At 29.4% G+C, this 16,687-nt stretch overlaps 7 protein-coding genes across 11 annotated transcripts in view; 4 read left to right on the top strand and 3 right to left on the bottom strand.

The window, feature by feature from the left end:
* Window positions 1-1,146, bottom strand: part of LOC126865415 (spectrin beta chain) — a 40,309-nt gene extending 39,163 nt beyond the window's left edge. For all 5 annotated transcript variants that reach the window (XM_050617869.1, XM_050617870.1, XM_050617872.1 and 2 more), the window contains exon 1: window positions 992-1,146. The gene's annotated coding sequence lies outside the window, so the exon portion shown is untranslated. The remainder of the gene's footprint in view (window positions 1-991) is intronic.
* Window positions 1,147-1,874: 728 nt separating this feature from the next.
* LOC126865419 (vam6/Vps39-like protein) lies at window positions 1,875-6,317 on the bottom strand. The gene is made up of 11 exons (XM_050617885.1): window positions 6,041-6,317; window positions 5,658-5,831; window positions 5,339-5,594; window positions 5,031-5,263; window positions 4,699-4,943; window positions 4,192-4,620; window positions 3,799-4,116; window positions 3,314-3,740; window positions 3,139-3,246; window positions 2,709-3,033; window positions 1,875-2,627 (listed from the first exon to the last, which is right to left on the bottom strand). The coding sequence occupies exons 1-11, from the start codon at window positions 6,108-6,110 to the stop codon at window positions 2,564-2,566; spliced, it is 2,649 nt and encodes an 882-aa protein (XP_050473842.1). The 5' UTR covers window positions 6,111-6,317; the 3' UTR covers window positions 1,875-2,563.
* A 557-nt stretch (window positions 6,318-6,874) lies between these two features.
* LOC126865445 (active regulator of SIRT1-like) lies at window positions 6,875-7,789 on the top strand. Its single transcript, XM_050617938.1, has 4 exons — window positions 6,875-7,057; window positions 7,140-7,229; window positions 7,301-7,449; window positions 7,517-7,789. Exons 1-4 carry the CDS (start codon window positions 6,994-6,996, stop codon window positions 7,637-7,639), a joined length of 426 nt encoding a protein of 141 aa, XP_050473895.1. The 5' UTR covers window positions 6,875-6,993; the 3' UTR covers window positions 7,640-7,789.
* Window positions 7,790-7,832: 43 nt separating this feature from the next.
* LOC126865446 (uncharacterized) lies at window positions 7,833-8,224 on the top strand. Its single transcript, XM_050617939.1, has one exon. The coding sequence runs from the start codon at window positions 7,833-7,835 to the stop codon at window positions 8,091-8,093; it is 261 nt and encodes an 86-aa protein (XP_050473896.1). The 3' UTR covers window positions 8,094-8,224.
* A 90-nt stretch (window positions 8,225-8,314) lies between these two features.
* On the top strand, window positions 8,315-8,991 carry LOC126865442 (nicotinamide riboside kinase 1). Its single transcript, XM_050617933.1, has one exon. The coding sequence runs from the start codon at window positions 8,327-8,329 to the stop codon at window positions 8,915-8,917; it is 591 nt and encodes a 196-aa protein (XP_050473890.1). The 5' UTR covers window positions 8,315-8,326; the 3' UTR covers window positions 8,918-8,991.
* Window positions 8,992-9,865: 874 nt separating this feature from the next.
* Window positions 9,866-12,023, bottom strand: LOC126865431 (COP9 signalosome complex subunit 3). Its single transcript, XM_050617913.1, has 4 exons — window positions 11,829-12,023; window positions 11,155-11,415; window positions 10,338-11,062; window positions 9,866-10,213 (listed from the first exon to the last, which is right to left on the bottom strand). The coding sequence occupies exons 1-4, from the start codon at window positions 11,881-11,883 to the stop codon at window positions 9,917-9,919; spliced, it is 1,338 nt and encodes a 445-aa protein (XP_050473870.1). The 5' UTR covers window positions 11,884-12,023; the 3' UTR covers window positions 9,866-9,916.
* A 134-nt stretch (window positions 12,024-12,157) lies between these two features.
* Window positions 12,158-15,900, top strand: LOC126865421 (dynein regulatory complex protein 11). Its single transcript, XM_050617887.1, has 10 exons — window positions 12,158-13,063; window positions 13,147-13,354; window positions 13,441-13,718; window positions 13,834-14,143; window positions 14,214-14,498; window positions 14,613-14,857; window positions 14,932-15,219; window positions 15,310-15,402; window positions 15,502-15,619; window positions 15,677-15,900. Exons 1-10 carry the CDS (start codon window positions 12,560-12,562, stop codon window positions 15,793-15,795), a joined length of 2,448 nt encoding a protein of 815 aa, XP_050473844.1. The 5' UTR covers window positions 12,158-12,559; the 3' UTR covers window positions 15,796-15,900.
* The last annotated feature ends 787 nt before the right edge of the window (window positions 15,901-16,687 follow it).

Here is a 16,687-nt window from a genome sequence, read left to right as displayed (position 1 = left end):
AACGTAGAATACAATGACGAACCATAAGAACTACAGAGCGTAAAATTTATTCCAACACGTATCTTTAAAATCTTGAATATTTCGCGTTACTCATTTGCAAAACACCGCGCGTATATTTTTTAGGTCAGCGATGAAAACGGCGTTCGATTTTATACGGCAAACAAGTAGTCTGATATTCCGGCGAACGATGGTACAATGCTTGACAGATTTTCAGTGGAGAGCAAAATTAGGTCACCGACAGATAGGGCGTCTTGACAGGTGAACAAAACCATTCAGGGGACACCATGTAGCGGAAATTAAAGAAGCTATAAATGCGAACCCGAAAGCACAATGATCTTACTTCAAAAGAAATAACGGGTATTCGTGGTATTAACAGAAATATTCGTCGTACAATCAAGCGAATTGTTCCTAGAACTACCATAATAATCCAAATGACCAACCCATCATTTTTCATAGAAATTTAGATTGATAATGATGCATTTTTAAGGGATTTTCTATGATTTGTTATAAGATACATAGATAATCTTACTTCTTCTTACATTATGTATCTTTCATTTTCATTTCTTTGATAAAAGTTTTGTATCTTAACTGCATACAGTTTTAGAGCTATACATAAAAGTAAGAAGATTACGAATGCTCTTACATCTGGGAGGTGAAACGAAATAGCTTATTTAATAGCACAGTGGGCACAGGTTCGTTATTACTAGAATCAATGCAGCACTTGACCGAAGAAATTGTAAAAAGTGAAGCGATTACGATAAATGACAAACGATCTCACGTACCATTGGAATATGAGTGTCGTTCGAGCGCTGTCAAAAGATACGTGTAACGAAATGGTGTGTAACGATTCAAAAGTAAGGAGAAATCGGGGAAGCTAAGGCGGCACACGCCATTTTTATCTGTAAAGTCCGAGCCGTCACGAGACAACCGATCGTAAAACTTGATCGCTTTCGTGTTTTCGAACTGAAACCAGAGGAAATGGTGTACATACCTTCTCGTGAGGATACCCTGCGACAACGTTTTATCCCAGTACTCGCATAAAAACCTGCCGATGTACACCAAAAACCACCGATAACGATCCACACAAATCCATCCACACACTCGACCGGCGCGCAACTGACTGAGCGCATACGGCGTCGACCTACGCCAGCGTAGCTAGTCCCAGTTCTCATCCACCAATAAGAAGCACGCGTAACATTATGAATGTCTGCAGCAAACCGATGTATAATTTTCGTAGGATGATATTTTTAACGATAAAGAAATGAAAATGAAAGGTACAATGTAAAGGAAAGATAAAATTATCCGTGTACTTCGTAACAAATCATGGAAAATGCCCCCAAAAATGTGCCATTTTAAACCTGTAGAATTTTTATGAAAAATTACGAATTATTCATTTGAATTATTCTGGTAGTTCTATGAACAATTGAAATGATTTTTTAAACATTCGTTTAATTATCGGCTAACAATGTTACATCGGAATGAATATTGTAAATCATTTTCAAAAATGCTAAAGATGTGCATTTTTTTTATTTTTATTAATATAAGTGTATTGATCATTTAGTTGTGGAATAAACAAATAATCGTTTTCCTTGTGCATTGTCTTCTTCTTATGTATTGTTTTTGGATAACATACATTTTATAACCAATAGAATACTTGTTAAATAATTGTCTTGAAAACAAATTTACTTCTTATAATTATAGAGTCTTTATAAAATTATGCGTTAATAATTTACGAAATAAGAAAATATTCCTATTAAGTTTTATTAATGTAGTTACTTCATTATATATTTATATCGTTTAAAAATGTATGAATAGCAATTTTTTGTTTAATATCTATAATATGATTTTTTCGTGAGAGTAACTAAGAAAGTAAGTACATTTGACCTTTTATTGCACAAATTTATATGATTAAAACGTTTACAAGTGCACTTGTATCGGTACCGTACCTGCCTTGTAACAGCCGGCGTAGGAATACAAGATAGCTTATGACATCACTAGTCCCGTTTACCCATATTCTGGACCGGGCACGCCCCATCCTCTCCGTTACACATTATTACGAAAATTTATATGACAACCATTCAATTACGAGAGAAAATTTATTTTGAATATTCAAGAAATATTAAATATAGCAGAAAGTTCTAAATAAAAGAGTAAAACATACATGTACAGTATAAATAATCGCATTCGTTCTTTCGTTACGTTTCATCATTCCCTAATTCAAAATTAATTATTGGAACATCTTTATTTGATATTTTTCAAACGTTTGAAATTGAAGAATTGAAAAATAATATTTCTTTAATTGTTTATAATTGTGTCTTGAAAATAACATGTATGTATATATAATGTAATTAAATTAATTTTTTGACATTTCTTCTTAAAGATAAAAATATTAAATGGTATTACAATAAAAAATAAATTTAAAAGCAGATCACAGCAAATATAAATAGAAAGGTAAATGGAAAATGTATACATTTATATACATATTATAAGCAGAAGGACGTCACAATGTACATTTTACATCACTTAATAATTAATATAAATACATTTTTTAACTAGATATAGCTTATGCCTTACGATCTTGACACGAATAATGTACAATATCGCCATTCGGATACCTCGCAAACGCACTGAAAAATAATTGATATAGTAACTTCTTTGTACGACAATCACAGTCAATATTATTCTATATATAGTATTTAAATACTGACCTCTGATTGCCGAATCTCTTTTTACACACTGGACATATATTGAATTCCGTCATAAGAACGCTCTGTGATTCATAATGCATACGCTGCTCTTGTACTTGCAAGAGTTCAGCGTAAAGTAATCCTTTTAATACTTGTATCCTTCTTGCAGTGTTTAATTTTTCCTGCAAACTGACTTCTAAAAAGTACTTGATTCTACCTATAGGAACTGTATCAGGCAGAAGCTCTAATGCCTTTAGTGGATTTATCTTTGATGCATGCTTCTCAAGCAGCTCAAGTGCCATTTCCAAATCAGGCTCTGTTGTTCTTTGCATTTCTGGGATACATCCTATAATGTGTTTCTTATAATATTTAATATATTATATATATTATTATATTAACTATTAACTGTTATCTTAAAATGGACATAATATCGCACACGTCGAAATTTTACCTGTGATTAAAACTCCTTTATCGTCGGGTTTCAACAATTGTTGAATAAGCATTACATAGACTTCATCAGCTCCATCGGATTGTTTTTGTTTATCTACAATTTCTTGATCTAGAAATAAAAAAGTAATTGCGCGTTTTTGTAAATAGATAGTTTTAATGCTTCAGTTAACACATACTTTGATATCTAGTATATACGTTATAACAATACTCAGTTGCTTTTGCTATATCATTAAGAAGACTAATATATATTGAAATAGCTTGCTGATGACGTCCAAGTCTTCCAAGAATAATAGCACGCTCCTCGAACAAATTATCAAATGGAAAATGTACTAATATCGTTTCAGGAGTATAATGCGTAGATTTTTCTAAAAACTGTTGCAATTTTTGTCTTATATGTTGGGCTGTTTGTTTTTCGGCTGGTGTAGCATTTTCACTCATACACGCTAAACATTTTTCTTTGTATTGATGTATTAAAACATTATGGAACAAAGGATTAGTATCTTCCCAAACATGTACTACATATTCCAAATATGTTATCACTAAATCTTTGTGATGACATAGAAGATAATCCAATACCTTCGGTCTTGGTAATAGTTCAACTTGCTGGAATTATAAATATAATTTACAAAAGAATTGAAGAGCATTATATGATATGCATTACCTGCATATCTTCCATGAAAATTCGAAGTCCTTGTTCTGGATCTTCATTCAAAACCCAACCAGCAAACTTCAAAATTAAATCCATATGATCTTTACCAAGTTGCTGCAAATATTGTATCGTTCTCGCAGTGCCTTTTAGACTAGAATCATTCTCTTTTGCATGCTTTTCCAGAAGCTCCAATGCTTTTCTATGTTGTCCCTTGGTTTGATATAATATAATAAGTTCAGGATATTTTTGATGCATTAATAAAGTTTTTTCAGCTTCTGCTAAATGACAATGATTTAATCTGAGTAATGGTGCTACCAATGCATCAGTAGTCTGTAAAAACGTTTCATAAACACAAATTAACTGACATTAGACACTACTTATTATAAGCTAGAAATTCTAAATTACCTGTAGATAACATTTTAACAGAGTTGTGTCTATAATCTTTAATAATTGTTCTGTAGCTACTGCTGTCATATTCTTTTTTCCATTCACTACAGATTTTTCCTCATTGTTATCCTTATCCTTGGATTTTGCATTACCGCCCATTAACTTATATCTAACTTCAGTAAGAAAAATTATTAATGCACGTAGACCTTTTTCTAAATCATGGTCTTGGAGCTTAGGCAAAGTTGGATCACTGACTTCAGGATTACTGCTAGATGGTGTAACTAAATCAGGAAATAACATTATCACTTCATAAGGATCTGTTCCTATTTTTAAGAACTGATCCATTGCTTCTTGAAATCTTTTGTTACGAAACAGATGATGAGCATACAATGTTTGAATTTTATATATTTGTTTATGTTTTTCTTCTTCTGTTATATCGGATAAGCTCTAAAATAACAAAAAACTTTATTTTAAAATTTCATTAAATTAGAACAAAGCAAATAATTAAAGCTACTATTAACATACAGTTAATTTTATTGCTAACTGAAACTGAGTTTGCTCTAGTAATGTTCTAATTTGATGTGTTACATCAACTGCTCTCACACACCAAACATGACTAATTGATGCTACAAAAACTTTCCCTTGTTTGCATCTGTATATAAGCCTAGCTTTGTTTAGATCTTTTATTGTTTGAATATGCAGACAACCCTCTATAGTATATACTTCTAATCTGTCATGAACAATTCCAAGTAAATAAGGATCATCCCAAGCTAAAATAATTCAATTTTTATATTATTATACACAATTCAAGAAAGAATTACATAAATGTTTTTAACGCAATTATATATATTCTATACCTAATGCACTTGGTGTATCAGACCATTTTACTGGATTATGTTGAATCAGTTCTCCTCTGGTATCCATAACAAATGATTGAGAGTCTTTTCCTAGTACAAAGGAATTATCAGACAATTTTGTAACACTTGGTTCAGGAGATTTTCCAGTTGGAAATAATTCTTTGGTTTTTCCATTTAAATTCAAAGTTGTGTATGATAATCCACGAAAACCCAAAATTAATGTTTCACCACACCTTTGATAGAATTAAGATATTTTGTTATTCTATCAGAATACATAAATTATTTTGTATCTAACATGGAACACATACCAACATAATTCACGTGGAATATCTGGCACAGTTAATTCAAAACCATTAAATGTCTCAAATTTTTTTCCTCTTGAGTTATATAATTGTAGCTTACGTTTCACAGCAACACATAAGTGCACAACTGTTTGATTTTCACCATTTACGATTTGATTTGGTTTTATATCTAAAGCAAATAATGTGGCACCACGAGTCTTTTGTAATTGATAAAGTTGTTGAAAGTTTGGAGAGTTTAAATCATGAATACATACTATATTATCTACAAAAAGATACAATAAATTAAGTATACCATTTTTGATTAAAAAAATCAAAATAAAAATACCTGTTAAAATTATAAGCAAGTTATACTCTGGTACAACATCTATCTGAGTGATACGCTTTTTATTGAAGTTTTTACTATGACGTAACAATTCTAATTTGTGATTGTCATCTAATACAGATGGTACATTATACATAAGAAGATGACCCTCTCTTGTTCCAATCAGTAAATTGTCATCTGAAACACTTTGCTATTATTCACTACACTTGCATATAAATATAAAAAAATATTATAATTAAATATATATTCAAAATAAATAACAAGAAATACATTTTATAGAGATGCAATAAAAAATAATTTTATATCCAAAAAATGCTAAATATATCCACATAAAATTATATATTTAGGGTTAAAAATTTTTAGTTTTAAGGTTATATGGTTCCTACCGTACGCAGCCATAGATTCTATTTGAACAGAAATATTTAATATTAAGGTTTCTTCATAAGCGTCGTGCATTTTGACGTTTAAGAAGTAAACTTTTTTATTGCTAATTTCTTTACAAATCCAGAAATTAGAAAATTAATTTTTTAGCATTAGTAATCGATTACATATGTACAGCTGACATTCGAATATGTTTGACAACTAACTCAGACTATGATCAGACAATATAGTACAAATCCTTTGATAAACAACGCAGATAGTAAAATTCTATGTATAGGTGCAACTAAATACAGAAAATATAGCAATAGCAGTTTGAGAGGAATAAAGCATTAGCAAGTTATAGAACATTAGTATTATATTATTTATTTTATCTATTACAATAGCTGCATTTACAACCTGTTACAATAAACATTTTACATTATTTTAAGTTGTATAAAATAAATTTTTATTTTATAATCGTCATTTATTATTTATCTATACGACCAATGTTTTTTAAAATTTAATACAAATGTGTTACGATCTTTTTATTCGAAGGAGATCTTTAGCTTCTTGAATCCACGGTTTATTGCCAAAAGATTCATAAATTACATCAATTTATAATGAACAAATAACAAAAATTTCCAAATTATATGTTTAAAAGTTATTATTGTCTAAAAACAAAATTATATTTAATAATTATATATACAAAGTAATAAAAAGTATGATCTATATTTCGAAAAGTACACAAATTAATAAAATTTAAGATTTTAAAAAATAATATTAATTAATAACATAAAACGATGAAATAAAAAGTTCTGTATTTTACACACTTATCAAATATATTTCCTGTATAGATGGCATACTTATAGTTCATTTCTTTCGATTCTATTGTAAATTGTAGCTGTATGTGTACAATGATATTTAACACTTGATATTTTCATATGATACATAAAAAAAATTAATTTAAAATTTTACAAATATGTCAAATTCGCTTGTACGAAAAGGACTTGATTTGTTGGGTTACGAAAAAAGTGTAAAGCAAGGTATATATTCTATTATCCAGCATTTTAACTTGTATAGGTTATAAATATATATTTAATATTACACAAAATATTTATTTTATAGAAAAAAAGAAAAGAAAACACGTAAAATATAAAGGTTCGCTGGATCTGATCCCTCCAAAACACAGGATATTTTCTAAAAACGATAAAACAGGTATTTATAACCTTCGAAATAAAAGATTAATCTATCGTTTATCAGCTAATGAAAAGTAAATATTTCTTAAGATCTCGGAACAATCCTTGGCCGATCAAGCAAAGTAACTGTTTATGAAACTCAAAAAAAATTAGCTGCAAAAGTAGATCCTACAGATGAAAATGTACAGAGGCTTTTATTGCTTAGCACTAATCGTATTGATCCAAATACAACAAATAAGGTATAGTTCCATAAATTTTTTAATTACTCATGAAATAAATTTTACTAATCAAAAAATTTTATATCAGTTATTAAGCAGAGCTTTGAGAAAGAGATATATTCCAAAGGAAAAGAAACCTAAGGAACCTGAAGCCACTGCATTTACTGAAGAAGATTTTAAGAAATTCGAAAAAGAATACGTGGATCAGTAATGATAATTTTATATTTCTTAAATTATATATTAGGTAAATGAATTTCAATTAATGAACTTTACTTAGTATACATGGCATTATGGTAGTCACCAATATATAAAGACATTTAATTGTATTTCATCTGTAAAGCAATATTATTTTTTGCACGTTTATATGATAAATGTTTAATCTACTGTAAATTGTTAAATGTAAAATGTTTAATAGCGATCGTAAAAGGGGTAAAGTGATATTAATTTTAACTTCCTCTTTATTTCTCTATTACACTATATGGATTATTGGTTTACCATTCATAGATGATAATAGAATACGATCGTTTTTTGGTTCTCACAATATTGCATTAATAATTCCTGCAGTGTCTGGCTTATGCTTCATTGGTGGATTAGTATTGTTTACTATTTATCACGTTAAACCATATTTTTCGAGTAATAAATCAAGTAAATTTCATGATTCGTAACATATACATAAAAAGATTTATGTAAATGAAAATATTATATTGTATATTGCTAACTACATTGTGTTGAGAAACGACACACTTGTGTGTATTTTATCATTGATTAAGTAATAAAGTTAATGTAACTTATGTAACTAGACCGCCATTGTTTATATGTATGTTCCTAGTACGTGGCTAGTATGAGTTAACCTATTCTAGATTTTAAGTAAAATTATTATTACTAGAAAAAACTCAAAATGTCTTCAAAGAAATGGTTTGTGCTTGGTATTTCGGGTGCAACATGCAGTGGAAAGACTTCTTTAACTAATCGACTTCATAATGAGTTAAAAAACTCAGTAGTGATATACCAAGACAACTATTTCTTACCGAAAAACGATCCACGTCATGTAAAAATTGATGAACTTAATCATTTAAACTGGGAAGTAATAACCAGTATGGATATGAACAAAATGCGTTCAGATGTTTTACAATTGATCGAATCGTCACCTACAGAAAATAGTTCTTACGAAACAGTTAATAAAAATATATTAATATTAGATGGGTTTTTACTTTTCAAATGTAAGGTTATTTCAGATTTATGTGATCGTAAATATTTCATAACATTAACAAAAGAAGAATGTTGGGAAAGAAGGAAAGGAAGAGTATACGATCCACCAGATGTTCCTGGCTATTTCGAAAAAGTTGTTTGGCCAGAATATTTAAAGCATAAAGACGAATTAATGAAGGACAATGATTTTTGTAAGACAATAACATTCATTGATGGATTGGAAAGTAAAGAAGAGATATTTCAACTGGTTTTTGCAGAAATAAAAAAATTATTATCATAAAGTCTCATCATATTATTATATGTAAAAAAAGAAGCGCTTAAAACTATAAAAAATAAATATACACCATAAACTGATTGTGGATATTTAGCTATCATTTAACAAAAAGATGGTGATATTACAAACATTAGTTTCAAAAAGAAACATCTGTACATTCCAGAATGTTTAGCACAAAATATAATTAATATTCTGAAATATTTTCCATAATAATCTAGGACATTTATCCCAAATATTTTTTTTTAAATTCGAAATAAAATAATCGCAATAATAAATGTATATCTTGTATATTAAATTCCCTATATATATTGACAACTGATTTTTACTGAGCTGAAAAGCGTAGTGTACTTACCTGGCACAGTTGTGCATTGAGCGATATTTTTTTTTCGAAAATGATAAGTACACTTGTATTTCATCACTTTCCTTTTTGTGAGAAATGTATGTACATGAGTCATTGTTGCATTATCAGTACTGATGAAGTTTTTTTTATGAATTCCCATGAAAATGCCCATACATGAATCAAATGTAGTTTATGTTGAAAATGTGGTAATTTTGTAGCTGTGTATCACAATATTGTAACTACAACATGTACAATCTTTTTTGTTTTTGTTGCATATTGTTTGCACATAAAGCCTGCTTCAGATGTTAAGTAATTCCTTAGGAAAGAGTTTTAAATTTCGTTCTTTATGCATAGTATACTTTGTACAAAAATTAATTGTAAAAGGCTTAGAAAATTAAGAATGTTTGAGTTTACAACTCCTTGCAGACACTTCATAGCTTACAACTTAGTAATCAATCTTCACTTTTACAGAAATTCAGAAAGGGTATAATGATACATAGCAATGTTCTTTTTATTTTGTACAAAATAGATTATGTTTCGCCAAATTTCGGACATTTATCTTCATCCAAAACAGGCTTCAAAATGTTCAAGTCTTCGTTTTCAACAAGATTCACTTCGTTTTTTTCTCTTTTTTAATAAAGATAACGCACAACGACGTGTATATGTTACATGGAATAGGTGCTATGTTTAGATTGGCCTTGCACATTTGTTACATTTGTTGGAGCAGGTCCAGGTGTTTGATCATCTTGATCATTTTGTCCACAAGCTTTTCGAACATATTGCGGTGTAAGAACAACTTCTTCTTCCATTTCAAGAACTCGTTTGTCCAATTCCATACATGCTGCCATTTCTTTTTCTAATTTTGCCAACATCTGTGGTGAATTGTATTTTTCTGGATCATCATGAAACACTACCATACCATCTTTTTGATTGATTGTTGCAAAAATTTCACCATCTTCTATCTATGATTATAAATATAAAACATCTTTATGTAACATCTATACATATATACACACAATTATTTATATAAATAATAAATATATATTATATAAAATAAATATATAAATAAATAATAAGTGCATTTACCATGTTTAATATATATTTTTCTGCATCGGCAGGTCCTGATAATTGAACTCTACTAGCCACATCACTTAAGCTAAGAGTCAAAAAAGTTTTTGTCAATCTTTGTATGTTCTTCTTGTATAAATAGCTGAGCACTTGTTTCACCAGTCCCATATTATGGTCTCTTGTAAACAGTTGTTGATATTTGGTGATAATATTCTGCACTTCTTCACAACTATTCATTTGATAAGCTGTAGCCAATTCTTGATACTGTTGACCCAGTGGTTTCATGTACCTATTAACTACTTGACTCGTATACCTAGGTAGATTCAAAACTTTCCCATGCAAAATTAAAGAGACCAGAATATATTTCTTGTAGGCTTCTAACATAATGTAACTAACTGCCATGGCAGGTGTGGTTACACACACTTCAAAAAAGTACAATGCTCTATCATAATTCTTTAATGCTGTATATATCATACCACCATAATAATAATAAAGTAAAAAGTATTTTGAATCAAATTGTCCTTCCTCTTGGCTGATACCAGTAATATCTATATCGAGAAATTCAAGTGCTGGTTTGAAACACTTAGAGAGAAGACATAGTTGACAAAGATCAGCATGTATTGAAGTAAGCTGGCTATCGAATAGTTGTATTTTACGTATTGCACGGCACAATAGTTCAATACCACGCAATGGTATTTGCAGTTCAACTAATGTTTGAGTAAATAAATGGCATAATTCTGCATCTACAATGTAAATGATAGAAATCAATTATAAAAATAGTTTCATTATAATTTTAATGGTTCCCAATACAAAAGAAGAAAGGTTAGAAACTTACATATATCAGAAGCAAATCTAACTTGTTCTCCATTACAACCAATGATAAATTCCTGAACCTGATTAAATAGTGGTTTATAAGCATCAGCATTGTTTGCACCATTAGGATTAGGCAGTGAAAATTTTACACATAATACTGCCAAAATACCTAATGAATGTTCCTGCAGATTTAGGGTTTCCAAAACGTTATCTAAATGTTGTCCATTTTTTATTAGAACATCTGTGCTTTTAGCTATTATTTCTGACAGCTCTCTAAAATTACCTAAGGAACATAAGGCAATTGAATAATATTATTTAACAATTACTTCAAAAATATTATAATTTTATTTACAATAGAATATTGATTTAACAAATGCATATATTTTTTATATACACTTGATATTAAACAATTTAAGGAAAAGGTTTATATGGCGCTGTAAAGAAAAATGTTGATATACATATTTAAGATTTAATCATAGATATACTTAATATAGAAATCAGATTTATATACGATCCGAATAAAATTAAACGGATGAGTTATTCGATACCACAATGAGAAAATATTGTGAACTCGAATCTTATTTTTCTAGGAAAGGATCATTATAGAGTAACGCAGAACGTTCTAATAAACCTTTAGGATTATTCTTGGAGGTTAGGTTCATAAGAATATAAGGAAGGTTTGAACATCTGTCGTACCTTGTTTTGAGAGCGTCCGCACATTATTTACAAATTGCTCCAATGCCGACGCCATTACTGCAATTGCTTTCTTCTCATCACCACCTTTAATCGGTGATGAACCGTATTTACAGAAATTATTTTCGTTAACAAATGATCACTTAAGATGACGTTTTGAAACAGGCAACCGGAATGCTCTGAAGCATGTTACGAGTTACAAAAATAGCCGGTTGCGTCGAACTCCCTCTTTTATGTTGCACTCAAAAACACAATTTGAATTGAAATATATTTGTATAAATTTGTTTTTCTTGTAAATCTAATAAAAATTATCTTGTACTAGATTGTACAGGAGTTTCTATAGGATGTAAACATGTTCCAGATCTTTGCATTATATGTGTCGCAAAATTGTATATTTATTTACTTCAAATAAGCGCATGTTTTACTTAACATAGCTATTTCAAACAGTTGTAAAATGATTATACAAATAATTAAACACATTATGCTAACACTTGTAAAAAAATTAAGTTAGATGTACTTATAACAAATATGTATTTAAATATAAAACCATTTTTAAATAAGCATTTTTAAAAGAATTGTACGTATTACATGCTAGTTTAATTGATGGTTGCTACGATACCAACGATTTCTAACAATCCTGAAAGACGAATAAAGCAAAGTGTTTGTTCACATTATCATTCGATTTATTTTTCTGTAATTTTATTTTTAAATAGAAAAGAAAAGATATTTCGATTATGTCAAGTATGATATATAACGAGCTTTGGAAAAGCGCGCAGACTGATATGGAGGAACTCCTTCAAATCGATACAAATTTGCAAAACGCTAAGTCGCAAAAGGATCGTAAAAAAGCTCATAATACGGTTTCGGAATTATACGTAAGATATATTCTTATCTATAATAAATTAGAATTGTGTTACGATCAAATAATTCAACCGCAAAAACGAATATTAATGAAACAATTGTTAGTCTCGTGCCTTGGTAGAATTTTAGAATTAAAACATGAATTAGTCGAAATAGATCTTTCAGAGTATAGTTATTTCGATGATATTTTAATAAAATTAAGCGTTACTCCGCAAGAAGTTGAAATTCAAATTCCAAGATATTTTAGACGTGAGTGTTTACAAGAGATCGAAGGAAAACGGAAATATATAGAAAGTATTTTAAAAGGTATAGGTGTTTTGGATGAAGTAGTTCCACCAAAAAATATGACTGAATCCGAAGCGATAAGACTTATACAGGTACGAATTTATATAAGATTTTAAGAATGATAATACTATTTGTATATTAATGTACGTTTAAATATTATCTATGCAAATGTTAGGCTCACGAACGCGCTAGACAAGGCCGATTAAGATTTCAATTTATGAAAGAAATTCGTCAAATAAAGAATAAATCTGCGATTAAAGCAGATGCAAAGATAAAAGAATCGTGCGAAAAGACGGCTGTAATAAAAATTCAAAAAGTTTGGAGAGGATACGTAACTAGATGCAAAATTCGGAAACGACGTCTCGAAGAAATGTTATTAATTGGTATTTTTTTTTTTTTATTAAAATAATAAGTGATGCATATATAATAAATAGTGTGTATGTATATTTATATTTGTCTATTTTTAAAGGTATGCTTCAACCGAGTCAAGAAATTACGGAAAATGCTAGACAGGCTGAGAAAGTTAAAGAAGAGAGATATGAAAAACAAATTAAATATCAAGAGTTATACGAAAATTTGGTGGTTGAAGCTAAAGAAAGAATTCGTAAAGGAAAAAGCGCCATAATAGAAGAAAATATAAGGAGTGAAGTCCGAAACTGGGTAAACACTTATTTTCAACAGACAGGAAAAATTCCAGACTTGCCATCTGCTGAGAGTGGAGGATCTAGAGTCATATTTAGCAGACAGGTAAAATTAGTATTTACACTTGTATTGAGTGTACAGCATTTTCAAATCTGCTCTATATCAGCAATAACTCTTTGATGTAACTAAGTTGAAGTAGAATGTAATTCCATATATACAGGGAACTGAGAGCACTATAAGTAAATCAACAGCAGTATCATCAAAGGAATCCAAGAAATCTAAAAGATCAAAATCGAAGAAGGATAGTGACGTTGAACAATCAGAAGAGGAAACTGAGCAAGGTTTCAAGTCAGTTCCTTCCAACTTTTTGTCAGAGCTGGTACATGCTAATCAAGAATATCAAGAAACATGGAAGAATAAAGATGAAGCTGTAAATATGGCACAGTTACCATATTTAGACATGATAGAAAATAAAACAATCAAGGAAGTAGAAAATGAAGTACGCATTACAGTTGACCAAGCACTTAGAGGTAAATTATACCATTACAATAACCAAAATATAAAAACAGTAATGACGCTACAATTTTATCATATTTAAAGATGACATAGAAGCATTACAATATGCATTAGACAGAGATAGAGGTCTTAAAGGCAAACGTGTTAAAAAAACTCAAAAAAGAATTCGCCGCAGTGGAAAAAAAAATAAAAAGAGGAAAGAAAAGGATTTGACACCTGATAGAACAACAGAATCTTTATTTGAAGAACTGTTAACTCAAGGAATTATTAAGTTACATAAAGAAATTCCACTTTGTAATTTCAAAGGGGAAAAGTCTTTCATAAATTATAATTTAGGAGAAAAAAGAAAGGATCCTTTGCCAGCACTTGGTTAAGTATTTTATATTAATTTAAATCTATAGTCACATATTATATTCCCCATTCTGATTTAAGTTCTTTTAGTAATCCCTTCAGTAATAATTTTTGTATTAAATGTATTAATAGGAGACATAAGACAGTTGATAGCTGAATATTGTATACTTCCTTTGGGAAACAATACTCTTAGAGAACTTACACCACTAATAAGATCAGTGTTAATAGCTGGTCCACATGGCAGTGGCAAAAAAATGTTAGTAAATGCAATTTGCACAGAACTTGGAGCCACTTTATTTGATATTACACCAGCTAACATAGCTGGGAAATATCCTGGCAAATCAGGATTAATTATGCTTATGCATTTAATATTAAAGGTACGCTAAGAAAGATAGAGATGATTAAACACATTAGAGAATGAATATTTATTCTAGATTCATTTCACATGAAGGTGTCACGTTTGCTTCAACCATCAGTGATATTCATGGAAGGAGCAGAGAAGCCGTTTGTTAAAAAAGTGTCAAAGACAGATAAAACTGATCCAAAACGTCTAAAAAAAGATCTTCCTAAGTTAGTAAAAAGTATTACAAATGAAGATAGAGTGATTCTTATTGGAACTTCAAGTTCACCATGGGATGGAGATCAGAAACTCTTATATCAAACATATGATAAAATTATATATATTCCCAGACCAGATTATGGATCTATGTCTCTCATATGGAAAGATTTAATATACAAAGTATGACTTTTTCATTAATTTATAAATTCCGATGCACGTTAATTTTTTATCGGAAAGGACATGTATGTAGATATATAATTATATTTATAGCATCCTGGAATTAATAGACAATTCGACACATCTGTAATGGCTAAAATTTGCGATGGTTTTACTATTGGCACGGTATTGGCGTCTATTAATGAGGTATTGGCGAAAGAATTACTTATTATTATTATACAATTGTTGCGCGTAAATTTTTTATAATCTTTCTCATTACAACAATTGCACATTGTTGTAAAGTAGGTAATGACTACAAAGCGAATAGTGCAACTAAGAACTCATCCACTGACACATGGGGAATTAATAAACGCGTTAAGTTCGAAAGATCCTGTTTTTCGCGAAGAAGAAGACACGTTCTTAGGTGTGTATTCGTGTGCTGTTATAAATATTATCATTTTCTAATTATATGTAATTACAGCATGGCTTTCAAAAATACCTATAAGTCGTAAAAAACAACGAGCACTTGAGCTTGAGCTTCAGAAGTTGGAAGAAGAAAGTGAAAAACAGCAAAGAAAAGGAAAAAATTTTCGTAAATAAATCTATTTGTATTATTTAATAATATTTATAATTTTATAATATATATAGTATATATTATTTATATATATTCTATAATATGTATAACAAATTATAATATATGAAATAGCTGACAATTATTGTTCTTCCCTTCCAGTTAAATTTAAGAAAAAATGAATGTTATAATATGAAATATTCCACAATTAATCAAAATTTATTAAAATGAATCATTAAGATGATTTTTTTCTACCAATTTATATTAACTAAAACCAAACAAATTAACAATGGAGTTACATACATATATACCATTGTACTTTATTTACTTCATTTTTGCCGCTGGTTACTAAGTTCCTGCAAAGATGCATACAAGACCAATTTACGTAAGTAAAAGTAAACGTAACGTGACAGGTGACAGCTATTTACATTCGAGATCGAAGTTTCAAGCATTGGAAAACCTGTCTGCTTGTTTGACTAAAAAATGAGTTTGAAGTATACGACGCAAGGGTCAAACGGGGAAAAGATCGCATAAAAATACTTATTACTGATAGCTTCGCACTCATTTATCAGAATAACGTGACAAATACAAAAAAAAAACAAATTACATGCATGTGTAAGTAAAACTAAAAGTAAATCTAGAATTTCATGTATTTCTTAGCATATTACATTACCATACCGCAATTGTTTTTACTTCTTTATTAATTGTACATAACATTTCGCAATTAATATTATAAAATATTTATAAATTTTTCTCTTGTAAAAAAAGGGGATTATGACCTTGTGTGATAAGAGATTCGAGATTCTATCTGCATAATCACTTTATCGTCGCGTGTTAATTACATTTCATAATTTCGTCAAAAAGCTATATTATATTTGGACACATGATCATCTTTGGCAACATAAGTGCGAGTTAGAAGAG

This window comes from Bombus huntii, chromosome 5 (assembly GCF_024542735.1).
Source record: "Bombus huntii isolate Logan2020A chromosome 5, iyBomHunt1.1, whole genome shotgun sequence".
Lineage (NCBI taxonomy): Eukaryota > Metazoa > Arthropoda > Insecta > Hymenoptera > Apidae > Bombus > Bombus huntii.
The sequence above is the reverse complement of the archived record's forward strand: the minus strand, read 5'-3'. Positions and strand labels throughout refer to the sequence as shown.

Excerpts from the sequence above, each read along its gene's own strand:
- LOC126865419 (XM_050617885.1), bottom strand. The coding sequence starts at position 6,110 with ATGCACGACGCTTATGAAGAAACCTTAATATTAAATATTTCTGTTCAA. Across the intron at positions 5,264-5,338 it reads ATTCCACGTGAATTATGTTG|GTGTGGTGAAACATTAATTT; the intron begins GTATGTGTTCCA and ends ATTCTATCAAAG. Across the intron at positions 3,247-3,313 it reads CGTATATACTAGATATCAAA|ATCAAGAAATTGTAGATAAA; the intron begins GTATGTGTTAAC and ends TTTTATTTCTAG.
- LOC126865445 (XM_050617938.1), top strand. The coding sequence starts at position 6,994 with ATGTCAAATTCGCTTGTACGAAAAGGACTTGATTTGTTGGGTTACGAA. Across the intron at positions 7,058-7,139 it reads CGAAAAAAGTGTAAAGCAAG|AAAAAAAGAAAAGAAAACAC; the intron begins GTATATATTCTA and ends TTTATTTTATAG. Across the intron at positions 7,230-7,300 it reads TTCTAAAAACGATAAAACAG|ATCTCGGAACAATCCTTGGC; the intron begins GTATTTATAACC and ends ATATTTCTTAAG.
- LOC126865446 (XM_050617939.1), top strand. The coding sequence starts at position 7,833 with ATGTTTAATAGCGATCGTAAAAGGGGTAAAGTGATATTAATTTTAACT.
- LOC126865442 (XM_050617933.1), top strand. The coding sequence starts at position 8,327 with ATGTCTTCAAAGAAATGGTTTGTGCTTGGTATTTCGGGTGCAACATGC.
- LOC126865431 (XM_050617913.1), bottom strand. The coding sequence starts at position 11,883 with ATGGCGTCGGCATTGGAGCAATTTGTAAATAATGTGCGGACGCTCTCA. Across the intron at positions 11,416-11,828 it reads GCGGACGCTCTCAAAACAAG|GTAATTTTAGAGAGCTGTCA; the intron begins GTACGACAGATG and ends TATGTTCCTTAG. Across the intron at positions 11,063-11,154 it reads TAGATTTGCTTCTGATATAT|ATGCAGAATTATGCCATTTA; the intron begins GTAAGTTTCTAA and ends TTTACATTGTAG.
- LOC126865421 (XM_050617887.1), top strand. The coding sequence starts at position 12,560 with ATGTCAAGTATGATATATAACGAGCTTTGGAAAAGCGCGCAGACTGAT. Across the intron at positions 13,719-13,833 it reads GAGTCATATTTAGCAGACAG|GGAACTGAGAGCACTATAAG; the intron begins GTAAAATTAGTA and ends CCATATATACAG. Across the intron at positions 15,620-15,676 it reads AGAAGAAGACACGTTCTTAG|CATGGCTTTCAAAAATACCT; the intron begins GTGTGTATTCGT and ends ATGTAATTACAG.